At 47.1% G+C, this 27,027-nt stretch overlaps 4 protein-coding genes across 5 annotated transcripts in view; 2 read left to right on the top strand and 2 right to left on the bottom strand.

Moving 5' to 3' along the window:
• cep170bb (centrosomal protein 170Bb) overlaps positions 1 to 2,259 on the bottom strand; it is a 30,674-nt gene extending 28,415 nt beyond the window's left edge. Inside the window, exon 1 of the mRNA XM_053675923.1 lies at positions 2,169 to 2,259. The gene's annotated coding sequence lies outside the window, so the exon portion shown is untranslated. The remainder of the gene's footprint in view (positions 1 to 2,168) is intronic.
• A 15,296-nt stretch (positions 2,260 to 17,555) lies between these two features.
• Positions 17,556 to 19,639, top strand: LOC128629165 (uncharacterized). The gene is made up of 3 exons (XM_053675922.1): positions 17,556 to 17,585; positions 18,696 to 19,182; positions 19,299 to 19,639. The coding sequence occupies exons 1-3, from the start codon at positions 17,556 to 17,558 to the stop codon at positions 19,637 to 19,639; spliced, it is 858 nt and encodes a 285-aa protein (XP_053531897.1).
• The window catches only part of ylpm1 (YLP motif containing 1), a 29,551-nt gene continuing 20,755 nt past the window's right edge, over positions 18,232 to 27,027 (bottom strand). For both annotated transcript variants that reach the window (XM_017455581.3, XM_017455582.3), the window contains exon 21: positions 18,232 to 18,546. The gene's annotated coding sequence lies outside the window, so the exon portion shown is untranslated. The remainder of the gene's footprint in view (positions 18,547 to 27,027) is intronic.
• On the top strand, positions 19,715 to 25,367 carry LOC128629164 (uncharacterized). The gene is made up of 7 exons (XM_053675921.1): positions 19,715 to 19,833; positions 20,267 to 20,463; positions 21,348 to 21,697; positions 21,972 to 22,246; positions 22,362 to 23,866; positions 23,962 to 24,205; positions 25,166 to 25,367. The coding sequence occupies exons 1-7, from the start codon at positions 19,715 to 19,717 to the stop codon at positions 25,365 to 25,367; spliced, it is 2,892 nt and encodes a 963-aa protein (XP_053531896.1).

Below are 27,027 nucleotides of genomic sequence, written 5' to 3'. Positions count from 1 at the left end.
CCTAAAAGTAGATAAAAAACCCAATTAAACAAATGAGACAAAAACATTATACTTTTTCATTTATTTATTGAATACAGTGAGCCATTATTAAATATCTGTGAGGGGTAAAGTATGTGAACGGCTAGGATTAGCAGTTAATCTGAAGGTGAAATTAGAGTCAGGTGTTTTCAGTCAGTGGGATGATGATGATCAGGTGTGAGTGAGTGACGCCCTGTTTTATTTAAAGAACAGGGATCTATCAGAGTCAGATCTAGCAGAGTCTGATCACTACATGTTTGTGGAAGTGTATCATGACACGAACAAAAGAGATCTCTGAGGACCTCAGAAAGAGAGTTGTTGATGCTGATCAGGCTGGAAAAGTTCACAAAACCATCTCTAAAGCGTTTGGACTCCACCAATCCACAATCAGACAGATTGTGTACAAATGGGGGAAATTCAACATCATTGTTCCCCTCCCCAGGAGTGGAGACCAACAAAGATCACTCCAAGAGCAAGACGTGTAATAGTCCACGAGGTCACAAAGGAACCCAGGGTAACTTCTAACCAACTAAAGTCCTCTTTCACATTGGCTAATGTTAATGTTCATGAGTCCACCATCAGGAGAACACTGAACAACAATGGTGTGCATGGCAGGGTTGCAAGGAGAAAGCCACTGCTCTCCAAAAAGAACATTGCTGACCTTCTGCAGTTTGATAAAGATCACGTGGACGAGCCAGAAGGCTTCTGGAAAAATGTTTTGTGGATGGATAAGAAAAAAACGGAACTTTTTGGTTTAAATGAGAAGCGTTATGTTTGGATAAAGGAAAACACTGCATTCCAGCATAAGAACCTTCTCCCATCTGTGAAACATGGTGGTGGTAGTGTCATGATTTGGACCTGTTTTGCTGCATTTGGACCAGGACGACTCGCCATCACTGATGGAACAATGAACTGTGCATGATACCAGCGAACTCTAAAGGAAAATATCAGGACATCTGTCCATGAACTGAATCTGAAGAGAAAGTGGGTCATGCAGCAAGACAACGATCCTAAACACAAGAGTCGTTCTACTAAAGAACGCTTAAAGAAGAATAAAGTTCATGTTTTGGAATGTCCAAGTCAAAGTCCTGACCTTAATCCAGTAGAAATGTTGTGGAAGGACCTGAAGCAAGCAGTTCATGTGAGGAAACCCACCAACACCCCAGAGTTGAAGCTGTTCTGTTCTGAGGAACGGGATAAAATTCCTCCAAGCCGATGTGCAGATGATCAACAGTTACCCCAAACGTTTATCTGCAGTTATTACTGCACAAGGAGTCACACCACATACTGAAAGCAAAGGGTGCACATACTTTTACCCCTCACAGATATGTAACACTGGATAATTTTCCTCAATAAATAAATGACCAAGTATAATATTTTTGTCTCATTTGTTTAATCAGGTTCTTTTTATCTACTTTTAGGACTCGTGTGAAAATCTGATGATGTTTTAGATCATAGTTATGTAGAAATATAGAAACTTCTAAAGGGTTCACAAACTTTCAAGCACCTGTGTGTGTGTGTGTGTGTGTGTGTGTGTGTGTGTGTGTGTGTGTGTGTGTGTTCGCGCAGTTCCAGGCCTGTCTGAAATCCTATTCCGTTACTCAGCTCTTTTATTCCTCATCATTAAAACATATTAACGCCACCTCAATGACGTCAGCATGTCCATGTACCGCGCGCAGATTTATCGGTGTCACGGTACTGTTTATTGATTTTCTCCACATTCACGTCAAAGCACGCGCCGCTAATTATGTATGTACACACACACATACACACACACACACAGAATTATGATGATTATGAAGGCCGGTAGATGCTCGGATTTCTATGAATAAAACACACACCGCGCGCGCAACCTCCATCACACACACACACACACACACACACACACACACACACACACTAGTCTCTGACCGTCACAAGCAAAGGTTTAGTCCGTTAATGCGCGAGCTCTGTCACTTCCGGTTTTTATCCCTTTGATAGATACCGCGTCCCGGATCGCAGCATCATGACCAGGTTCACATGAAGAATGAAGATGCTCCAGTGTAACACACACTAACACACACACACACACACACACACACACACACACACACACACACACACACGTAATATGACAAAATGATTATAGCCTATTAATCGCGGAGACCTACCTAAAATCCTCGTGCAGTCTCTCTCTCTCACACACACCGCTGCATTGATGTGTGTGTCCGGTTTGTGTTGCGCCGCGGTGCTGAGTGTGTGTGTGTGTGTCGCTGTCCCACCCTGCAGTAAAGGGCACCGTCTCAACACACAGCTACAACGCGCGCGCACGCACACACACACACACACACACACACACACACACACACACACACACACGCGCGCGTTATTAATAATCATTATGCCGGTTTTATTGTGTTTATGATCTGATCTGCACTCTTCTGATTTCTCTAATTTCCATTCCACCTTAAATGTCTCCTGTAATGACGACATACTGCCTGCAGAGTGCGCTGTTTCATCACTTCTCTAAAATACACTCACCGTCCACTTTATTAAGAACACCTGTACACATGCTCACACATGCAGTTATCTAATCAGCCAATCATGTGGCAGTAGCACAGTAAATAAACTCATGCAGATACAGGTCAAGAGCTTCAGTTAACATTCACATCAAACATCAGAACAGTGACTTTAACCGGGGCGGGATGTTTACAGTGAGGGAAAAAAGTATTTGATCCCCTGCTGATTTTGTATGTTTGCCCACTGACAAAGAAATGATCAGTCTATAATTTTAATGGTAGGTTTATTTGAACAGTGAGAGACAGAATAACAACAAGATGAGGTCAGATGTTTCTTGTAGTTGGCCACCAGGTTTGCACACATCTCAGGAGGGATTTTGTCCCACTCCTCTTTGCAGATCCTCTCCAAGTCATTAAGGTTTCGAGGCTGACGTTTGGCAACTCGAACCTTCAGCTCCCTCCACAGATTTTCTATGGGATTAAGGTCTGGAGACTGGCTAGGTCACTCCAGGACCTTAATGTGCTTCTTCTTGAGCCACTCCTTTGTTGCCTTGGCCATGTGTTTTGGGTCATTGTCATGCTGGAATACCCATCCACGACCCATTTTCAATGCCCTGGCTGAGGGAAGGAGGTTCTCACCCAACATTTGACGGTACATGGCCCCGCCCATCATCCCTTTGATGCAGTGAAGTTGTCCTGTCCCCTTAGCAGAAAAACACCCCCAAAGTATAATGCTTCCACCTCCATGTTTGACGGTGGGGATGGTGTTCTTGGGGTCATAGGCAGCAAACACGGCGAGTTGAGTTGATGCCAAAGAGCTCCATTTTAGTCTCATCTGACCACAACACTTTCACCCAGTTGTCCTCTGAATCATTCAGATGTTCATTGGCAAACTTCAGACGGGCATGTATATGTGCTTTCTTGAGCAGGGGGACCTTGCGGGCACTGCAGGATTTCAGTCCTTCACGGCGTAGTGTGTTACCAATTGTTTTCTTGGTGACTATGGTCCCAGCTGCCTTGAGATCATTGACAAGATCCTCGCGTGTAGTTCTGGGCTGATTCCTCACTGTTCTCATGATCATTGCAACTCCACGAGGTGAGATCTTGCATGGAGCCCCAGGCCGAGGGAGATCGACAGTTCTTTTGTGTTTCTTCCATTTGCGAACAATTGCACCAACTGTTGTCACCTTCTCACCAAGCTGCTTGGCAATGGTCTTGTAGCCCATTCCAGACTTGTGTAGGTCTACAATCTTGTCCCTGACATCCTTGGAGAGCTCTTTGGTCTTGGCCATGGTGGAGAGTTTGGAATCTGATTGATTGATTGCTTCTGTGGACAGGTGTCTTTTATACAGGTAACAAGCTGAGATTAGGAGCACTCCCTTTAAGAGTGTGCTCCTAATCTCAGCTCGTTACCTGTATAAAAGACACCTGGGAGCCAGAAATCTTTCTGATTGAGAGGGGGTTAAATACTTATTTCCCTCATTAAAATGCAAATCAATTTATAACATTTTTGACATGCATTTTTCTGGATTTTCTTCTTGTTATTCTGTCTCTCACTGTTCAAATAAACCTACCATTAAAATTATAGACTGATCATTTCTTTGTCAGTGGGCAAACTAACAAAATCAGCAGGGGATCAAATACTTTTTTCCCTCACTGTAGATGGGATGTTCAGGTGGGATGTTTAACCGAGGCGGGATGTTTAGGCAAAATGTTTAGGCGGGATGTTTAACCGGGGCAGGATGTTTAGGTGAGATGTTTAACCGGGGCGGGATGTTTAGGCAAGATGTTTAGGTGAGATGTTTAACCGGGGCGGGATGTTTAGGCGGGATGTTTAACCAGGGCAGGATGTTCAACCGGGACGGGATGTTTAATCAGGGCAGGGTGGGGACGGGATGTGTAATCGGGGCGGGATGTTTTTAAGCAGGATCTTTAACCGGGGCAGAATGTTTAGGCAGGGTGGGATGTTTAGGTGGGATGTTTAACCGGGGCGGGATGTTCAACCGGGGCGGGATGTTTAACCGGGATGTTTAACCGGGGTGGGATGATTAATCGGGACGGGATGTGTAATCGGGGCTGGATGTGTAATCGGGGCGTGATGTTCAACCGGGGTGGATTGTTTAACCGGGGCGGGATGTTCAACCGGGGCGGGATGTTGGTACCAGAGTATTTCAGTGACTGCTGATCTCCTGGGATTTTCACATGCAACAGTCTCTAGAGTTAAAAACATCCTGTGTGAGTCTGTGCCCATGATAATCTACAGGGACGTGTACAGAAGGCTGAGGCAGAAAGAACAACAGTGCAGGCTGTATGAGAGAAGAGGATATCCCATCCCTGCTAAAAGCATTCTGTAACCACTCTAAAGATGGTTCCCATTTCCCACTCGCTCCACAGCCTCTCCTCTCTCTCCTCTCTCTCTGTCCCCCCCTCTCTGTCTCTGTCTCCTCTCATTGCCCCCCCCCCGTCTCCCCCCGCTCCCCCCTCTCTCTGTCTCCCTCCCCTCTTTCCTCTCTCTGTCTCCCCCTCTCTCTCTCTCCCTCCCCTCTTTCTCTCTCTGTCTCCCCCCGCTCTCTCTCTCTCTCTGGCTCCTCTCTCTCGCCCCCCCCCCTCTCTCTCTCCATCTCCTCCCTCTCTCTGTCTCCTCTCTCTCTCTCTGTCCCCCCATTCTCTCTTTCTGTGTCTCCTCTCTCTGTCTCCCCCCCCCCCCTCTCTCTCTCTCTGTTTCCTCTCTGTCTCTTTCTCTCTCTCTCTCTGTCTCCCCCCCCTATCTGGCTCCTCTGTCTCCCCCCTCTCTCTCTCCGTTTCCTCTCTCTTGGTCCCCCCCCCTCTCTCTCTGTCTCCCCCTCCCCCCCTCTCCCTCTGTGTTTCCTTTCTCTTGGTCTCCCCCCCTCTCTCTCTCTGTCTCCCACTCTCTCTGTCTCCTCTCTCTCTCTGTTCCTCTCTCTGTCTCCCCCTCTCTCTGTCCCCCGCTCTGTCTCTGTGTCTCCTCTCTCTGTCTCCCCTTTCTCTCTCTCTCTCTCTCTCTCCTCTCTCTGTCTCCTCTCTCTGCCCCCCCCCCTCTCTCTGTGTGTCTCCTCTGTCTCCCCCTTTCTTTCTCTCTCTCTCTGTCTCTCTCTCTCTCTCTCTCTTTGTCCCCCCTCTCTCGCTGTCTCCTCTCTTGGTCTCCTCGCTCTCTCAGTCTCCTCTCTTGGTCTCCTCTCTCTCTCTCTCTCTCTCTCTCTCTCTGTCTCCTATGCCTCTTTCTCTGTCACCCCCCCTCTCCTCTCTTGGTCTCCTCTGTCTCTCTGTCTCCTCTCTCTCGGTTCCCCCCCCCCCTCTCTCTCCATCTCCTCTCTCTCTCTCTCTCTGTGTCTCCTCTCTCTGTCTCCCCTCTCTCTCTCTCTCTCTGTTTCCTCTCTGTCTCCCCCCCCCTCTGGCTCCTCTGTCTCCCCCCTCTCTCTCTCCGTTTCCTCTCTCTTGGTCCCCCCCCCTCATCTCTGTGTCCTCTCTCTGCCCCCCCTATCTCTCTGTCTCCCCCTTTTCTCCCCCCCCCTCTCCCTCTGTGTTTCCTTTCTCTTGGTCTCCCCCTCTCTCTGTCTCCTCTCACTCTCTGTTCCTCTCTCTGTCTCCTCTCTCTGTGTCTCCTCTCTCTGTCTCCCCCTTTCTCTCTCTCTCTCTCTCTGCCCCCCCCCTCTCTCTCTGTGTGTCTCCTCTGTCTCCCCCTTTCTTTCTCTCTCTCTCTGTCTCCATCTCCCCCCTCGGTCTCCTCTCTCTCTCAGTCTCCTCTCTTGGTCTCCTCTCTCTCTCTCTCTCTCTCTCTCTCTCTCTCTCTCTCTCTCTCTCTCTCTCTCTCCTCTCTCTCTCTATCTCCTATGCCTCTTTCTCTGTCACCCCCCCTCTCTTCTCTTGGCCTCCTCTGTCTCTCTGTCTCCTCTCTCTCGGTCCCCCCTCCCCTCTCTCTCTCTGTCTCCTCTCTCTCTCTCTCTGTGTCTCCTCTCTCTGTCTCCTCTCTCTCTCTCTCTCTCCCCCCCCCATTCTCTCTCTGGCTCCTCTGGCTCCCCCCCTCTCTCTCTTTGTCCCCCCCCTCATCTCTGTCTCCTCTCTTTGTCCCCCCCTCTCTCTCTGTCTCCCCCTTTCTTTCTCCCCCCCTCTCTCCCTCTGTGTTTCCTTTCTCTTGGTCTCCCCCCCCCTCTCTCTCTCTCTGTCTCCCCCTCCCTCTGTCTCCTCTCTTTCTGTTCCTCTCTCTGTCTCCCCTCTCTCTCCTCTCTCTGTGTCTCCTCTCTCTGTCTCCCCCTTTCTCTCTCTCTCTCTCTCTCTCTCTCTCTCTCTCTCTCTCTCCCTCTCCCTCTCCCCCCTCTCTCGCTGTCTCCTCTCTTGCTCTCCTCTCTCTCTCAGTCTCCTCTCTCGGTCTCCTCTCTGTCTCTCTCTCTCTGTCTCCTCTCTCTCTCTCTCTCTCTCTCTCTGTCTCCTATGTCTCTTTCTCTGTCACCCCTCTGTCTCCTCTCTGTCTCCTCACCAGAGCAACAAAATCCCAGCAGGAGTTTCTGAAATACTCAAACTAACCCGTCTGGAACCAACATCCATGACACGGTTATAGATCAGACATTTTCTTCCTTCTGATGTTTGATGTGAACATTAACTGAAGCTCATGACCTGGATGGGTTTATGCATTGTGCTACTGTCATGTGAATGGCTGATTAGATAACTGCAAAAATGTGCAGGTCCTAATAAAGTGGATGGTGAGTGGGTGTCAGTCTAAATACTGTCTATTCTGTGTGCATTATTTACTGTTTGTATAAACTGAAAAATAAATAAATAACAGCTGTCATTTAGATTCACTGTTTGATTCAATAATATATTTTAGGAAAAAGGAAAAATGTATAAAACAAAAGGTGTAAAAGGTGAGGACCAAATCTCCAATAAAGAAATAATTATTATAGCACAAGACTATAAAGCAAATATCGTACTGTCTTTGTTTGATTTTTAAGCTTTTATAAACTATAGTTTGTGTACATAGCATTCATTCGCTTTAATTTCAATATGAAACTGATGGACAGAGACAGAGTGGGACTGATAAAGTGAGACAGAGTGAGTGAGAGTGAGACTGATAAAATGAGACAGAGTGAGAGTGAGACTGAGAGAGAGACTGAGTGGGTGAGAGAGAGACAGACAATGAGACTGAGTGAGTGAGAGTGAGACAGGAAGTGAGACTGAGTGGGTGAGAGTGAGACAGAGAATGAGACTGAGTGAGTGAGAGTGAGACTGAGAGTGAGACTGAGAGAGTGAGACTCGAGATGAGAGTGTAAATATTATTGAGGTCAAACAACAGAGCAGTGGCAGTATTTGGGTATATATTTATTTATTTATATAATCTTTATTTCCCTACACAGTGATGAGGTCAGTACAGTGTTAAAACTACTCACTGTAAATAAATAATGAATGAATTACAGAAATACGCAGATACAACAATAATTCAAGGATGATACAGCAAATATAAACTCTTTAAAATAACTTTCAGAATGTAAACTTATTAAAATGAAAGCATGGAGAGTTTAAATCAGATTACAGTAACACACTCCACCTTTACATCAATGTTTCAACTACATTCATAAAAAACATCAAAATATAATATTCTTTTAAATTAATAAATGCCATTTTACATTTGATCCAGTGATAGTGTTTATTATTAGTTATTATTATGAAGACTTACCTGTGTTCATTCACACACCTGCACAGGAACAGGAGATAAAACACTGCGTAATAAACACAATCATAACACAAACATAACAGATATTACAGTAACACACAGACACACACATTAAACACTTAAAAACCCTATAGAAATGAAACATTTAACATGTTTATGGTTTATGTTAGCTTAGCTTAATGCTAGTCTCCTCTCTAGCAGTACTTATCACTTAGTAGTAGTATTAATGCTATACTGTTAGCCTGTTGGGTAATTAAAGGCAGTATTTCACGTTAAATGCTGAAAAATTCTGATGTCATAATGATTGGATGATCAAACTGCCCCTTAGCTCTGCCCCTGCTGAGCCAGGTAAAACCAGGAAGTGTGATGTTCTGGACAGTTGCTGTGTAGCTGTAAAACAGGAAAATTCTGGCTCCGCCCCTTTACCTGGGATCAGCTGTCCTTATGCTGCTGGTCTAAAACAGGAAGTCAAAGTTATTTGCACATCAGCTAATAATGTTAAACATCGGCCATGCCTACATCATGTCTAAACAGGCAAGGCAAACAGTAAACATGTGACCACGTTCAGAATAGATAAAACAGAGAAACACGGGATCCTCTACAGGGTGCCAGTAATTCTGAAAACAGAGTTCTGAAGTGCGAAACAGAAAAAAATAAATAAATAAAAAAAATAAAAATAAAAATAAAAACAGGATCCAATTAGAGCGCTCCTTTAACAGCCAATCAGAATAAGAGACTGCGACTAAGAGAGCGAGAACAAGCACAGAACAAACATTTAGATTTATCCTGTATGTGAAATGTCTAACACACACGCACACACATACACACATACACACACACACATCTACAACTATTTATTTAGTGTGTGTTAATTAAATAGCATACTATTGTAAAACTCAGTTAGCACTATTGGCATTATCTCTGTGCTAGCATATCAGTTAGCATGTCTCTTGTCGCTTCTATTCAACTCCATTAAGGGATTTCTGTTGCCATGACAATGGAATTATTGATGCTCCCTGTGTTTACAGCCAGTGGAGAGCTGTGCCCACTGCTAAACAAGCTAACGTGTACATTATAGTTAAGCTAATTCAAAAATAACACACACACACATAGACGCAGTCCCCTTTGTTTCTTCTATACACTGACGACACTGGGGTTTGAGATGAAAAGAAGAACATGAGACGATAGATCAGAATTTCAGCTATCTGTATATTGAAGTTTAAATTAAAGAATTTACATTAAATATTTTCTGGATTTTTTTTTGCTTCTCAGTTAAGTACCCTTTTGTAGTACCCCTGAGTGTACGAGTACCCCATCTCATAAACAGTGTATCAGTGTGTCACTGCGTTTTCAGTCTCCACTGCTGTATTTATTACACAGTGATTTATTAGGGGGCCAAGCACTGAAGGAGTGTAGGCAGCATATTATTATTCAGTTTTCCTCCTCTTCCTCTTTGTCCAGCTGGGTTGTCTACAGCAACCCATAGAACTGTTTGGTAAAAAATTATGAAATTTGGCACACTGACTGGGGAGGGTCTAAGAAACATTCTGAACAAATTTGGGCCAAGTGCTGCCAACACATTGGGCTAAATTTGGACCTAATTTAGAAGTATGTTTATGGTCATAACTTTTGAACCATGTGTCCAAAATGTAAAGGCATCCCTGGATTTCCTGGGTTCAGGCAAGTTCAACGCACCCTATGACGTCAATTTCCGTCTAATTAGATTTTCTGCCATCTTGGATTTTGTCAAAAACTGTTGTTACACTACTCCTCCTGCAAATTTTGTCCAAACATCACCAAATATGGCACGTCATCTTCAGAGTAAACCTCACAAGTCACAAAAAGATTTTTAATATTCCAAACAGTTTGTCTGTAATGGGCCAATGAACCTGACAGCGAAGCCACCAAACAGGAAGTCTGAATCTCAGCAATGACTTTGTGCACTTACACAAAAACTGGTAGGCAATTTCAGGACCATGAAAGTGCCACCTACTGGCCAAAATTTACAACAACATGCTAAAGATGCTTGTATCTAACTGCCAGTTTTGCTAATCCACCTAATTTTGTCCAATCTTCACCAAATTTGGCTCACATCATCTTGAGACCTGTCTAAACGAAAGTCATCAAAGAAATTTTGTTTATTATCATTATTAAAAACAGTTTGACTCAGCTGTGTATTCAGTTTAAATTTAGCTTGTTTTAATACTGTTCACACACACACACACACACACACACACTGATATCAGTACCAGTACAGTAACTGATACCTGCATATTTTCTGCATACATAACTCAACAGGTGAAAATGTATTAGAACACAGTTAAAATATTCCAGACTGTGAGGAAGGGTCAGTGTGACAGTACAGACGATACCTTTTACTAAGTGTACTGTGACTTAATTTATCATGATACCGAACACCTGGCCCTCACACACACCTGTCTGTAATCTTTTCTTTACAGCCAAATGTTTAGCACAAAAACACTACTTTATGGCAGACTAAACTTTGGAGACGTTTCCAGATTTGTTGGAGAACTCGAGGAAGATTCCAAGCTGAATAATGGATATAAATTCTTGTAGAACTGATTCAGACACCAGTATGGTCATGGTGTGTTTCTGCTTCAGTGGATGGACTTTTGCAACTGAACCTTGAAACAATTTCACTGAAAGACGGAACAACGCCTATCTTTAACGTGAGCCCCTTCGATACGGTCACCAGCAGTGAAACACTGACTACACACACCTGTACTTCCTTTGTATTATAACCAAGCTTTCATCTTTCCTAATCACTCTGATCCGTCTGATTCATCCACAGGAAAGCTGTGAAAGCAGAGGTAAGATTTTTACCTCAGTAAGACTGAAGTAAGCTGAGGTAAGATGCTGCAAAAGCTCTTACACTACCACTTGGATGTTATTGGTGTTGTTACTGAAGTAACACTATCCTGCGAAGGCTAGAAAAACTTTGAAGTGTGAAAACAGCCCATTCAGCCGGTCCACATGTAGTCCTGCGTACTGTTCTGTGTTGCACCATGGTCCTGGAGAAACATTTCATTCCAGTGGACACAAACTACATAGAGGAATGACAATAAAAACCCACTTGACTGGACTGTGTGATTTTATTGGTTCAATACGTATAGCAGCAGTGTGAGTTTTGGTGAACTCTGTGGTGGAACTCTGCAGATGAACAGTGAGTAATATCTAGTGCAGCGGTTCTTAATCTGGGGGTCATGAGAAAACTTGTTTAAAATATAATTGTACGCAGAGGTTCACAGAAGCCACTGATAGATTTGTGGATATGCAAGCACGCTGAATACCGAGAACTGAGTGACATGGCATAGGGTTTTAAAAAAAAAAAAAAAAAAAAACCTCTCCCATTCACATCGACCTATCTCTGTGAGTCTGTCTTTCCAGTGCCAGTGTACCTGAAGAACAAGTGTAGCACCAGACTCATGGTTGAAGATGGTCTGTCTTTTCCTCAGCCAAGACTGGACCGCCTCACATCCTCTATCCAAGCACAACCATCCCACTGATTGATTAGTCAGAAACACTCACAAAAAGGTTAAGAACCACTGATCTAGTGTGATCTCACACACACTTAAAATATTCCTTATGAACACTCACACCTGCTTACAGGCTCATCACATCATACAATTACATAGCCACATCTTTACAACCCTCACAGTAAATTACACTGGTGCTTGAAAGAATGTTCTATATTTCTGCATAAATATGACCTAAAACATCATCAGATTTTCACACAAATCCTAAAAGTAGACAAAGAGAGCCCAATTAAAGAAACAAGACAAAAAGATTATACTTGCTCATTTATTTATTGAGGAAAACGATCCATTATTACATATCTGTGAGGGGTAAAAGTATGTGAACGTCTAGGATTAGCAGTTAATCTGAAGGTGAAATTAGAGTCAGGTGTTTTCAGTCAGTGGGATGATGATCAGGTGTGAGTGAGGGTCCTGTTTTATTTATAGAACAGGGATCTATCGGAGTCTGATCTTCATAACACGTTTGTGGAAGTGTATCATGGCACAAACAAAGGAGATTTCTGTAGACCTTAGAAAACGTGTTGTTGATGTTCATCAGGATGGAAAAGGCTGAAGAACCATCTCTAAAGCGTTTGGACTCCACCAATCCAGAGTCAGACAGGGTGCTTCTCAATACTCAAATTGATGTTTCCTCGCTCCTCCGTCTTCCAGCTAGTGACGAACGAGGAAGCTTCTGGAGGATCTAGGAGTGAGGATTTTCTTGTGGAAAAACCTGAAGCACGTATAAATTCCCCTCCTCCTTTACATCTGCCACAATCTCAAACAAAATGTCCTTTGATGATGTAATGGAATTTTGCGTGAAATATAATGAAATAATAATAATACTAATAATACTAATACTAATAATAATAATAAATATGCTTACAGTGAGTGTTGCAATTAATTCATTCTTGCATGTTTGGAAATGCAAAGCTGCAAAAAGATGCGATAAATTATGTATTGTTTATTAATTCATTGTGGAATAACCCAGACATTTCACATACTATCAGTGCATTTATCTTTATTAAGAATGTTATTAACCGAACTCCAACAACATAACTCCAACACATCAAAAAAATTAGTAAAACAGCAGATTGCTGAAGTGCAGTGACGTCAACTAGCTGAGCACAGTCATCATTAATTGACGTCGTTTTGAAGTGACACTTGAGAGAGTGAGGATATTCCATTTGACTTGCTTCGGTTCCTCTCTCTTCACATCTCATCCGCACATCTTAGGACCATTGTTCCCCTCCCCAGGAGTGGAGACCAACAAAGATCACTCCAAGAGCAAGATGTGTAATAGTCCACGAGGTCACAGAGGAACCCAGGGTAACTTCTAAGCATCTAAAGGCCTCTCGCACATTGGCTAATGTTAATGTTCATGAGTCCAGGGTTGCAAGGAGAAAGTCACTGCATTACAAAAAGAACATTGCTGCCCTTCTGCAGTTTATTAAAGATCACATGGACGAGTCAGAAGGCTATCGGAAAAATGTTTTGTGGACGGATGAGACCAACATTTAATTTTGGTTTAAATGAGAAGCGTTATGTTTGGAGAAAGGAAAACACTGCATTCCAGCATAAGAACCTTATCTGTGAAACATGGTGGTGGTAGTAACATGGTTTGGGACTGTTTTGCTGCATTTGGACCAGGACGACTCGCCATCACTGATGGAACAATAAATCTGAATGATACCAGTGAACTCTAAAGGAAAATATCAGAACATCTGTCCATGAACTAAATTTGAAGAGAAAGTGGATCATGCAGCAAGACAACGATCCTAAACAGACGAGTCGTTCTACTAAAGAACGGTTAAAGAAGAATAAATGTAATATTTTGGAATGGCTGAATCAAAGTGCTGACCTTAATCCAGTAGAAATGTTTTGGAAGAACATGAAGCAAGCAGTTCATGTGAGGAAACCCACCAACATCCCAGAGTTGAAGCTGTTCTGTACTGAGGAACGGGATAAAATTCCTCCAAGCCGATGTGCAGGACTGATCAACAGTTAGGGGCTCACACCACATACTGAAAGTAAAGGTGCACATATTTTTACCACTCTCAGATATGTAACACTGGATAATTTTCCTCAATAAATAAATGACCAAGTATAATATTTTTGTCTCATTTGTTTAATCAGGTTCTCTTTATCTACTTTTAGGACTTCTGATGATGTTTTAGATCATGTTTTAGATCATATTTATGTAGAAATGAAGAAAATTCTACACAAACTTTCAAGCACCACTGTGTATTACTGCAGGATTAATCTTCAACTCCGTCAGAGAAAGTGTTTCAGCTTCATTCACATGACCTGAGTAGGAGTTTTATCCTGTTTCATAACAAATAATTATTATACTAGTTATTCTTCCCTAAATTCAATCAATTTCATTCTATGTTTTCTTATTCTTGCAAAGTCAAAATCGTTCTTCAGAGTTGTCCAAGATGTTTTTGTCTTTGTTGCTATTTTCTCAAGGACTCTGTAATAATAAGTTTGAAAATCACTCGAATCCAACAATGTCCCCAACGCTAACCCTGTTACTGGAGCTCTACCTTCCTCCAGGTTTCATTTCCAACCAAAATCTAACACACCTGTTTTAGCTGATCAACAACTTCTTTAGGCAATGATTAGACAGGCAGGTGGGCAAGATTATAGTTGGAGCTAAAGTCTTCAGGAAGATCTCCAGGAACAGGGTTGGTGACCACTGATTTAGAGAATATCTCGGCTGTGACCCAAACCACATACCTCTGCACTAAATAGTGTCAAAATTGTACAATGCCCACCTCACTATTTCAGAAGAACATGTAGGATGCTGGTATGCGCTTTGGGACACAGCATTTAAATCACCTGTTCTTGATGAAAATGAAAAGTCCTCTGGTTGCTTTGTTGTTTCTTACACACACACACACACACACACACACACACACACACATTTAAACACCACCACTGCTGTTACACTCACACGGACATCATCCATAACAAAGCAGGGTATAGTGTATATGTTGTAATGGGTCTGCATTAAATTTGACCTGAAGCAGTGTGGGCTATAGTTCTCCAGAGTACTGACAAATCTGCTGCTGATGAGTGCGAGGGGTCAGTTAATATATATTTCATCATACATACTGCAAATATACACAGACATAGATATAGATATACAGTGTCCTCCATTAATATTGGCACCCTTGGTAAATATGAGCAAAGGCGGCTGTGAAAAATTTATTATTGTTTAACTTTTTGATCTTTTGTTAAACATTCACAAAAATACTCCTCTCCTGGATATCAAACAATTGCAAACACAACAAGTTTATCCCCCAAAAATATATTTGTTAAATATAGGTATGCAACAATTATTGGCACCCCGATGAATTCATACGAGAAAAATATATTTGAAGTATATTCCCATTGATATTTTATATTTTTTAGTACACCTGGGTGACTAGGAACAGGAAATTGTTTGGCCATGACTACCTGTTTCACACGGGTATAAATATGGAGGTGACACACAGGACAAATTCCCTTAGTCATTCATAACAATGGGTAAGACTATGGAATATAGCTGTGATGTGCAGCGAAAGGTTGTTGAGCTTCACACAATGGGAAGTGTCTATAAGAAAATAGCACAAGCATTGAAAATGCCCATTTCCACCATCAGGGCAATAATAAGAAGTTCCAGTCAACTGGAAATGTTATGAATCGACCTGGAATTGGACGTGTGTCTATATCGTCTCAACACACTGAAGAGGACGGTTCGAGTGGATAAAACATCTCCAAGGATCACAGCTGGGGAATTGCAGAAATTAGATGTGTCTTGGGGTCAGAAAGTCTCCAAAACTACAATCCGAAGTCACCTACATCACCACAAGTTGTCTGGAAGGGTTTCAAGAAAAAAGCCTCTACTCCCATCCAAAAACAAACTCGAGCGTCTTCAGTCTGCCAGACACTACTGGAACTTCCAATGGGATCGAGTTCTGTTTTTCTGCTAGAGGACCTGGACATTTTATTAGGACACAAGGCATCATGGAATATGAAATATCAACAGATATTAAATGAAAACCTGACTGCCTCTGCCTCAGAAAGTTTTAAATGGGCCGTGGTTGGATCTTCCAGCAGGACAATGATCCAAAACATACATCAAAATCAACACAAATGGGCGACTGTGGCTCAGGTGGTAGAGCGGGTTGTCCGCTAATCATATTTAATTCACCATATTTAATCGTAGGGTTGGCAGTTCGATTTCCGGCCCATGTGACTCCACATGCCGAAGTGTCCTTGGGCAAAACACTGAACCCCAAGCTAGCGCCTTGCATGGCAGCTCTGCTACCATTAGTGTGTGAGTGAATGGGTGAATGAGAACCAGTGTAAAGCGCTTTGTAGAACCGCTAAAGTTCAAAAAGCACTATACAAGTGCAGACCATTTTCCACAGAAATGGTTTACTGACCACAAAATCAAGGTCCTGCCCTGGCCATCCCAGTCCCCTGACTTGAAACCCATAGAAAACCTGTGGGTTTTTTTTAACCGGTGAACTTTGAAATCTGAAGGATCTGAACCTTGAAATGTGAAGGATCTGGAGAGATTCTGTATGGAGGAATGGTCTCAGATCCCTTATCGTGTATTCTCCAACCTCATCAAGCATTATAGGAGAAGACTCAGAGCTGTTATCTTAGCAAAGGGAGGCAGCAGTATTGACTAAAAGGGTGCCAAATGTGCACCTATATTTAACAAAGATTTTTTTTTTTTGATAAACCTGTGTTGTGTTTGCAATTGTTTGATATCCATGAGAGCAGAGAATTTTTGTGAATTTTTTGGAACAAAAAAGCAAAAGGTTAAACAAAGAATTTTTCACAGCATTCTTTGCTGTGAAATATTTACCAATGGTACCAATAATAATGGAGGACACTGTGTAACATGAGTGTAGAGTGAGATCCACAGGGTTGGTGTGACCACAGCTTTACACCTGATCATCAATGAAGGTGAAGTTATGAAGCAGGTGATTTCAGGTGCACGGCCACGCCCGACCTCTGTGTGTAACACTAAACACTCCTGAGCTATAATGATGGAGTTAAAAGATCTTAGATGTGTGAGATCAGCACACTTTAGAGGATGTTTCCACTGGTCTCCTAACAGTGAGTCTATAATGATGAGAAACAGTTGAGTATTGTAGTCCTGTGTTAGAGATAAAGGAAGCTTGATTACACGCATGTTCACATGAACACACTGCACTGAAACAGTACACCATACATGAGTCAGCATTACCTGGTTACTGTGTGTGTTTGCTAGCAGTTGTGGAAGCAGCAACATGAACACATTTGAGGAAAATCAACAGTTTTATTATTTATTAGTTAAGGTGTTAACAGTACATTTTCTATATAATCCTTTTAGCAGTCTTTTTTCCAACATCCCTCGGAGAAACCGTGAAATGTTTCCACACGGCCGAGGTTTTGCTGTCAATCTGCTGCTAGAACGCTGCTGCGCTGACCAACGCCTTTTTATCATTAGATTAAGTGTTAGATTGGACACGTCACTGCAGGCCTATGTAATCTCTTTCCTGTCCAAAAGCTCAGCTATTTTTTCCTCTTTCAGCTGAAAAACTACAGTTTTTGACCATTTTCAGCTGAAAATATTCAGCACTTCAGTAATAAAGCGATATACCCGATATACACACACACACCCACATATACACACACGTGTGTGTGTGTCTGTGTGTGTGTGTGTGTGTGTGTGTAACACATTCTCCAGGAAGCGAGGACGCGGTCTCCACCCATCTTTCAAGTGAGAAAACAGAGTCGGGATCAGAGCACCAGCCGAAACATTACTAATGTGAGATGAAGGAAAGGGGGAAAGGCTTCCAGGGGGTCAGTTAATATCAAAACACCAACAAACTGTCAATTATTCCAGACTGAAATGTCCACTGGCTCCTCTGTTGGGGAAAACAGTGTTGCTGTACTGTTGTAACTGGTAGCAGCACACTCCGAGGTTAAAATACTGAGCTCCTGTATGAAAAAGCGTAAAAGTTGGCATGTCTGTATAAAACACACCACCACTAGAGACTTCTCTTCTCTCTGCCACATCCGTCACTCCTTCACCTCCATTACCGTCCTTTATTTACTTTCAGTTTGAATCTGGTACTCTCTCACTCCCACAAAATCACTCTGCACCCCGAGAAACACAGACTTTCTATTTACAACAGCACGTTCTTTGGTGGTTCTTCACCTGATAATTTTAGTGTTTGTCTCTATAGTACATGATCACCTTCACTCACCCACTCACCTGTCTGCTGTTTAACTCCTTCACTTGTTTTTCTTACAGTCTTTACAGGATTTTATTAAAACTCTGGAATTTTATTTTATTTTTTTAAATACAATGTTCACCAGGACCAGTCACCAGGTCATTTCAGGAAGAAATTATTAGGGTGGTATGATCTTACCTGTACATTCTCCACACTGCAGGTGCAGACAGCTGAAACTCGGGGTGAGGGAATAACCAGCTCAGAGCCTAGTGTGTGTCACACTGTTTACTGTGCTGTTTATTGGTGTGTGTATGAGAGAGTACAGTCTGAGAGGAACATATGGAGAATATAGATTAAAAAACAAAAACACAGGCTAACACCTCGCATCAAATAAACATCAATAACTGCAGGACATCACCTGATTAACACATAAAAAACTAAAACAAAACAAAACAAAAAAAAACATTCAGGCTAAGAAAACATTTAAGATACTGTAGAGGACTGTCAGAGATGGGCGTGGCCTAATCTGCATAACAGATAATCACAGCATGGAGCTCCTCCCCATCACAACCGCCACAGAGAAGAACCTAAAATACACACACACACACACACACACACAAAATAAGATTAACACCTTTAATACCTTGAACAGCCGTAACACTGTAACTCACATAATACTTATAACTCCCCAACCTCCAGCAACTCCCCAACCTCCAGCAACTCCCCCTAACTCCAGCAACTCCCCAACCTCCAGCAACTTCCCTTACCTTCCCCTACCTTCAGAAACTCCCCCAACCTCCAGCAACTTCCCTTACCTTCCCCTACCTTCAGAAACTCCCCCAACCTCCAGCAACTCCCCCTAACTCCAGCAACTCCCCAACCTCCCCCGACCTCCAGCACCTCCCCTACCTCCAGCAACTTCCCTTACCTTCAGAAACTCCCCCTACCTCCAGCAACTCGCCTAACTCCAGCAACTCCCCAACCTCCCCCGACCTCCAGCACCTCCCCTACCTCCAGCAACTTCCCTTACCTTCCCCTACCTTCAGAAACTCCCCCTACCTCCAGCAACTCGCCTAACTCCCCCTACCTCCAGCAACTCGCCTACCTCCAGCAACTCCCCTTACCTCCTCCTATCTCCAGCAACTCCCCTTACCTCCTCCTATCTCCAGCAACTCCCCAACCTCCAGCAACTCCCCCTAACTCCAGCAACTCCCCAACCTCCAGCAACTTCCCTTACCTTCCCCTACCTTCAGAAACTCCCCCAACCTCCAGCAACTTCCCTTACCTTCCCCTACCTTCAGAAACTCCCCCAACCTCCAGCAACTCCCCCTAACTCCAGCAACTCCCCAACCTCCCCCGACCTCCAGCACCTCCCCTACCTCCAGCAACTTCCCTTACCTTCAGAAACTCCCCCTACCTCCAGCAACTCGCCTAACTCCAGCAACTCCCCAACCTCCCCCGACCTCCAGCACCTCCCCTACCTCCAGCAACTTCCCTTACCTTCCCCTACCTTCAGAAACTCCCCCTACCTCCAGCAACTCGCCTAACTCCCCCTACCTCCAGCAACTCGCCTACCTCCAGCAACTCCCCTTACCTCCTCCTATCTCCAGCAACTCCCCTTACCTCCTCCTATCTCCAGCAACTCCCCCTACCTCCCGCTACCTCCAGCAACTCCCCTAATGCCTCCTACCTCCAGCAACTCCCCTTACCTCCAGCAACTCCCCCTACCTCCCGCTACCTCCAGCAACTCCCCTAATGCCTCCTACCTCCAGCAACTCCCCTTACCTCCAGCAACTCCCCTACCTCCCGCAACTCCCCTTACCTCCAGCAACTCCCCCTACCTCCAGCAACTCCCCTACCTCCCGCTACCTCCAGTAACTCCCCTACCTCCCGCTACCTCCAGCAACTCCCCTACCTCCCGCTACCTCCAGCAACTCCCCTACCTCCCGCTACCTCCAGCAACTCCCCTTACCTCCAGCAACTCCCCCTACCTCCCGCTAGCTCCAGCAACTCCCCCTACCTCCAGCAACTCCCCCTACCTCCAGCAACTTCCCTACCTCCCGCTACCTCCAGCAACTCCCCTACCTCCCACTACCTCCAGCAACTCCCCTACCTCCCGCTACCTCCAGCAACTCCCCTACCTCCCGCTACCTCCAGCAACTCCCCTACCTCCAGCAACTCCCCTACCTCCCGCTACCTCCAGCAACTCCCCTTACCTCCAGCAACTCCCCCTACCTCCCGCTACCTCCAGCAACTCCCCTACCTCCCACTACCTCCAGCAACTCCCCTACCTCCCGCTACCTCCAGCAACTCCCCTACCTCCCGCTACTCCCCTTACCTCCTCCTACCTCCAGCAACTCCCCTAATGCCTCCTACCTCCAGCAACTCCCCTTACCTCCAACAACTCCCCTACCTCCCGCAACTCCCCTTACTTCCAGCAACTCCCCCTACCTCCAGCAACTCCCGCTACCTCCAGCAACTCCCGCTACCTCCCGCTACCTCCAGCAACTCCCCTACCTCCCGCTACCTCCAGCAACTCCCCTTACCTCCCGCTACCTCCAGCAACTCCCCTTACCTCCAGCAACTCCCCCTACCTCCCGCTACCTCCAGCAACTCCCCTACCTCCCGCTACATCCAGCAACTCCCCTACCTCCCGCTACCTCCAGCAACTCCCCTACCTCCCGCTACCTCCAGCAACTCCCCTACCTCCCGCTACCTCCAGCAACTCCCCTTACCTCCAGCAACTCCCCCTACCTCCAGCAACTCCCCTAACTCTCCCTACCTCCAGCAACTCCCCTAACTCTCCCTACCTCCCGCTACTCCCCTTACCTCCTCCTACCACCAGCAACTCCCCCTACCTCCCGCAACTCCCCTACCTCCAGCAACTCCCCTACCTCCCGCTACCTCCAGCAACTCCCCTACCTCCAGCAACTCCCCTACATCCAGCAACTCCCCTACCTCCCGCTACTCCCCTTACCTCCTCCTACCACCAGCAACTCCCCCTACCTCCCGCAACTCCCCTACCTCCCGCAACTCCCCCTACCTCCCGCTACCTCCAGCAACTCCCCTTACTGCCTCCTACCTCCAGCAACTCCCCTACCTCCCGCTACCTCCAGCAACTCCCCTACCTCCCGCTACCTCCAGCAACTCCCCCACCTCCCGCTACCTCCAGCAACTCCCCTACCTCCCGCTACCTCCAGCAACTCCCCTTACCTCCCGCTACCTCCAGCAACTCCCCTTACCTCCAGCAACTCCCCCTACCTCCCGCTACCTCCAGCAACTCCCCTACCTCCCGCAACTTCCCTACCTCCCGCTACATCCAGCAACTCCCCTACCTCCAGCAACTCCCCTACCTCCCGCTACCTCCAGCAACTCCCCTTACCTGCAGCAACTCCCCCTACCTCCCGCAACTCCCCTACCTCCCGCTACCTCCAGCAACTCCCCTACCTCCCGCTACTCCCCTTACCTCCTCCTACCACCAGCAACTCCCCCTACCTCCCGCAACTCCCCTACCTCCCGCAACTCCCCCTACCTCCCGCTACCTCCAGCAACTCCCCTTACCTCCAGCAACTCCCCTTACTGCCTCCTACCTCCAGCAACTCCCCTTACTGCCTCCTACCTCCAGCAACTCCCCCTACCTCCAGCAACTGCCCATACCTCCAGCAACTCCCCTTACCTCCTCCTACCCCCAGCAACTCCCCTTACCTCCAGCAACCCCCCTACCTCCTCCTACCTCCAGCAACTCCCCCTACCTCCCGCTACCTCCAGCAACTCCCCTACCTCCCGCTACCTCCAGCAACTCCCCTTACCTCCTCCTACTTCCAGCAACTCCCCTACCTCCCGCAACTCCCCTACCTCCAGCAACTTCCCTTACCTCCCGCTACATCCAGCAACTCCCCTACCTCCAGCAACTCCCCTACCTCCCGCTACCTCCAGCAACTCCCCTTACCTGCAGCAACTCCCCCTACCTCCCGCTACCTCCAGCAACTCCCCTACCTCCCGCTACCTCCAGCAACTCCCCTACCTCCCGCTACTCCCCTTACCTCCTCCTACCACCAGCAACTCCCCCTACCTCCCGCAACTCCCCTACCTCCCGCAACTCCCCCTACCTCCCGCTACCTCCAGCAACTCCCCTTACCTCCAGCAACTCCCCTTACTGCCTCCTACCTCCAGCAACTCCCCTTACTGCCTCCTACCTCCAGCAACTCCCCCTACCTCCAGCAACTGCCCATACCTCCAGCAACTCCCCTTACCTCCTCCTACCCCCAGCAACTCCCCTTACCTCCAGCAACCCCCCTACCTCCTCCTACCTCCAGCAACTCCCCCTACCTCCCGCTACCTCCAGCAACTCCCCTACCTCCCGCTACCTCCAGCAACTCCCCTTACCTCCTCCTACTTCCAGCAACTCCCCTACCTCCCGCAACTCCCCTACCTCCAGCAACTTCCCTTACCTCCTCCTACCTCCAGCAACTCCCCTACCTCCCGCTACCTCCAGCAACTCCCCCACCTCCCGCTACCTCCCGCAACTCCCCTTACCTCCTCCTACCTCCAGCAACTCCCCTAACTCCCTACGTCCAACAACTCCCCTACCTGCAGCACCTCCCCTAACTCCCCCTACATCAAGCAACTCCCCCTGCCTCCAGCAACTCCCCTTACTGCCTCCTACCTCCAGCAACTCCCCCTACCTCCAGCAACTCCCCTTACTGCCTCCTACCTCCAGCAACTCCCCTTACTGCCTCCTACCTCCAGCAACTGCCCATACCTCCGGCAACTCCCCCTACCTCCGGCAACTCCCCCTACCTCCGGCAACTCCCCCTACCTCCGGCAACTCCCCCTACCTCCGGCAACTCCCCCTACCTCCCGCTACCTCCAGCAACTCCCCTACCTCTCGCAACTCCCCTAACCTCCTCCTACCTCCGGCAACTCCCCTACCTCCAGCAACTCCCCTAACTCTCCCTACCTCCGGCAACCCCCCTACCTCCCCCTACCTCCGGCAACTCCCCCTACCTCCGGCAACTCCCCCTACCTCCAACAACTCCCCCTACCTCCAACAACTCCCCCTACCTCCAACAACTCCCCCTACCTCCGGCAACCCCCCTACCTCCCCCTACCTCCGGCAACCCCCCTACCTCCCCCTACCTCCGGCAACTCCCCCTACCTCCCGCAACTCCCCTACCTCCAGCAACTTCCCTTACCTCCTCCTACCTCCAGCAACTCCCCTACCTCCCGCTACCTCCAGCAACTCCCCCACCTCCCGCTACCTCCCGCAACTCCCCTTACCTCCTCCTACCTCCAGCAACTCCCCTAACTCCCTACGTCCAACAACTCCCCTACCTGCAGCACCTCCCCTAACTCCCCCTACATCAAGCAACTCCCCCTGCCTCCAGCAACTCCCCTTACTGCCTCCTACCTCCAGCAACTCCCCCTACCTCCAGCAACTCCCCTTACTGCCTCCTACCTCCAGCAACTCCCCTTACTGCCTCCTACCTCCAGCAACTGCCCATACCTCCGGCAACTCCCCCTACCTCCGGCAACTCCCCCTACCTCCGGCAACTCCCCCTACCTCCGGCAACTCCCCCTACCTCCGGCAACTCCCCCTACCTCCCGCTACCTCCAGCAACTCCCCTACCTCCCGCAACTCCCCTAACCTCCTCCTACCTCCGGCAACTCCCCTACCTCCAGCAACTCCCCTAACTCTCCCTACCTCCGGCAACCCCCCTACCTCCCCCTACCTCCGGCAACTCCCCCTACCTCCGGCAACTCCCCCTACCTCCAACAACTCCCCCTACCTCCAACAACTCCCCCTACCTCCAACAACTCCCCCTACCTCCGGCAACCCCCCTACCTCCCCCTACCTCCGGCAACCCCCCTACCTCCCCCTACCTCCGGCAACTCCCCCTACCTCCGGCAACTCCCCCTACCTCCCGCTACCTCCAGCAACTCCCCTACCTCCCGCAACTCCCCTAACCTCCTCCTACCTCCGGCAACTCCCCTACCTCCAGCAACTCCCCTAACTCTCCCTACCTCCGGCAACCCCCCTACCTCCCCCTACCTCCGGCAACTCCCCCTACCTCCGGCAACTCCCCCTACCTCCAACAACTCCCCCTACCTCCAACAACTCCCCCTACCTCCAACAACTCCCCCTACCTCCGGCAACCCCCCTACCTCCCCCTACCTCCGGCAACCCCCCTACCTCCCCCTACCTCCGGCAACTCCCCCTACCTCCGGCAACTCCCCCTACCTCCGGCAACTCCCCTAACTCTCCCTACCTCCGGCAACTCCCCTAACTCTCCCTACCTCCGGCAACTCCCCTAACTCTCCCTACCTCCGGCAACTCCCCTAACTCTCCCTACCTCCGGCAACTCCCCTAACTCTCCCTACCTCCGGCAACTCCCCTAACTCTCCCTACCTCCGGCAACTCCCCTAACTCTCCCTACCTCCGGCAACTCCCCTAACTCTCCCTACCTCCGGCAACTCCCCTAACTCTCCCTACCTCCGGCAACTCCCCTAACTCTCCCTACCTCCGGCAACTCCCCTAACTCTCCCTACCTCCGGCAACTCCCCTAACTCTCCCTACCTCCGGCAACTCCCCTAACTCTCCCTACCTCCGGCAACTCCCCTAACTCTCCCTACCTCCGGCAACTCCCCTAACTCTCCCTACCTCCGGCAACTCCCCTAACTCTCCCTACCTCCGGCAACTCCCCTAACTCTCCCTACCTCCGGCAACTCCCCTAACTCTCCCTACCTCCGGCAACTCCCCTAACTCTCCCTACCTCCGGCAACTCCCCTAACTCTCCCTACCTCCGGCAACTCCCCTAACTCTCCCTACCTCCGGCAACTCCCCTAACTCTCCCTACCTCCGGCAACTCCCCTAACTCTCCCTACCTCCGGCAACTCCCCTAACTCTCCCTACCTCCAGCACCTCCCCCTACCTGCAGCAACTCCCCTAACTCTCCCTACCTCCAGCAACTCCCCTAACTCTCCCTACCTCCAGCAACTCCCCTACCTCCAGCACCTCCCCCTACCTGCAGCAACTCCCCTAACTCTCCCTACCTCCAGCAACTCCCCTACCTCCAGCAACTCCCCTACCTCCAGCACCTCCCCTACCTCCAGCACCTCCCCCTACCTCCAGCACCTCCCCTAACTCCTCCTACCTCCAGCAACTCCCCTAACTCCAGCAACTCCCCTAACTCTCCCTACCTCCAGCAACTCCCCTAACTCTCCCTACCTCCAGCACCTCCCCCTACCTGCAGCACCTCCCCTAACTCCTCCTACATCCAGCAACTCCCCTTACTCCCCCTACCTCCAGCAACTCCCCTTACCTCCTCCTACCTCCAGCAACTCCCCTTACCTCCAGCAACTCCCCCTACCTTCAGCAACTACCCCTAGCTCCAGCAACTACCCCTAGCTCCAGCAACTACCCCTAGCTCCAGCAACTCCCCTAACCTCCTTCTACCTCCAGCAACTCCACCCTACCTCCAGTAAATTCTGTAAACAGAATAAACCTCCAGTAAACACCTGTAATACTTCAGTATCCCACAACTCCTATAACTGCAGTCACACTCATAATTCCTGTAAGACCCCAACTCCTGTTAATTCCAACTCCCCTGGCACCTGTAACTCCTCCGACTTCCAAAGTAAAGAAACATATTGAGAAATTGGCTGTCTACAAACATCAATCCATTAGCAACTTTCACCACCATCTGTATATCTGTCTATTTATTCATCCATCTATTTATTCATCTGTCTATTTACTTGTCTAGACACAATCATACATCGAATACATCATGTTGTGCGAGTATTGGTGTCAAGGGTCATTCATCTATCTTGGTAAACCCTACAAACAAATAGACTATAAACACAAAACCAAACTCAAACAAACTGAAATCTAGTGTTGATCAGAGCTGTAATAATCCTGCATGTGTTAAACATCATGGTGAATTGTGTAACCAATTACTGTCACACACTGTGATAGTGATTATAGTTATTTAATATCTGATCTATTACAGCAGTGCTTGAAAGTTTGTGAACCCTTTAGAATGTTCTATATTTCTGTATAAATATGATCTAAAACATCATCCGATTTTCACACAAGTCTTAAAAGCAGATAAAGAGAAGCCAAAAAACAAATGTTTTAAGAAAAATACTATACTTGTTTACTTATTTATTGAGGAAAATGATCCATTATTACATATATGTGAGGGGTAAAAGTATGTGAACTTCTAGGTTTAGCAGTTCATTTGAAGGTGAAATTAGAAGCAGGTGTTTTCAGTCAATGGGATGATGACCAGGTATGAGTGAGTGAGCATCCTGTTTTATTTAAAGAACAGTGATCTATCAGAGTCAGATCTTCAGTACAAGTGTTTGTGGAAGTGTATCATGACACGAACAAAAGAGATTTCTGAGGAGCTCAGAAAGAGAGTTGTTGAAGTTCATCAGGCTAGAAAAAGTCAGAAAACCATATCTAAAGAGTTTGGACTCCACCAATTCACAGTTCGACAGATTGTGTACAAATGGAGGAAATTGAACACCATTGTTACCCTCCCCAGGAGTGGAGACCAACAAAGATCACTCCAAGAGAAAGACGTGTAATAGTTCACGAGGTCACAGAGGAACCCAGAGTAACTTCTAACCAACTAAAGGTCTCTCTCAAATTGGCTAATGTTAATGAGTCCACCATCAGGAGAACACTGAACAACAATGGTGTGCATGTCTGGATTGCAAGGAGAAAGTCACTGCTTTCCAAAAAGAACATTGCTGCCCTTCTGCAGTTTGATAAAAGATTATGTGGACGAGCCAGAAGTCTAATGGTAAAATGTTTTGTGGATGGATGAGGCCTAAATAGAACATTTCTGTTTTAAATGAGAAGTGTTATGTTTGGAGAAAGGAAAACACTGCATTCCAGCATAAGAACCTTATCCCATCTGTGAAACATGGTGGTGGTAGTAACATGGTTTGGGACTGTTTTGCTGAATCTGGACCAGGACGATTCACAATCATTGAGGAACAATGAATTCTGAATGATACCAGCGAACTCTAAAGGAAAATGTCAGGACATCTGTCCATGA

The sequence above is a fragment of the Ictalurus punctatus genome, chromosome 25 (genome assembly GCF_001660625.3).
Source record: "Ictalurus punctatus breed USDA103 chromosome 25, Coco_2.0, whole genome shotgun sequence".
NCBI lineage: Eukaryota > Metazoa > Chordata > Actinopteri > Siluriformes > Ictaluridae > Ictalurus > Ictalurus punctatus.
This window is presented reverse-complemented; position numbering and strand designations above follow the sequence as displayed.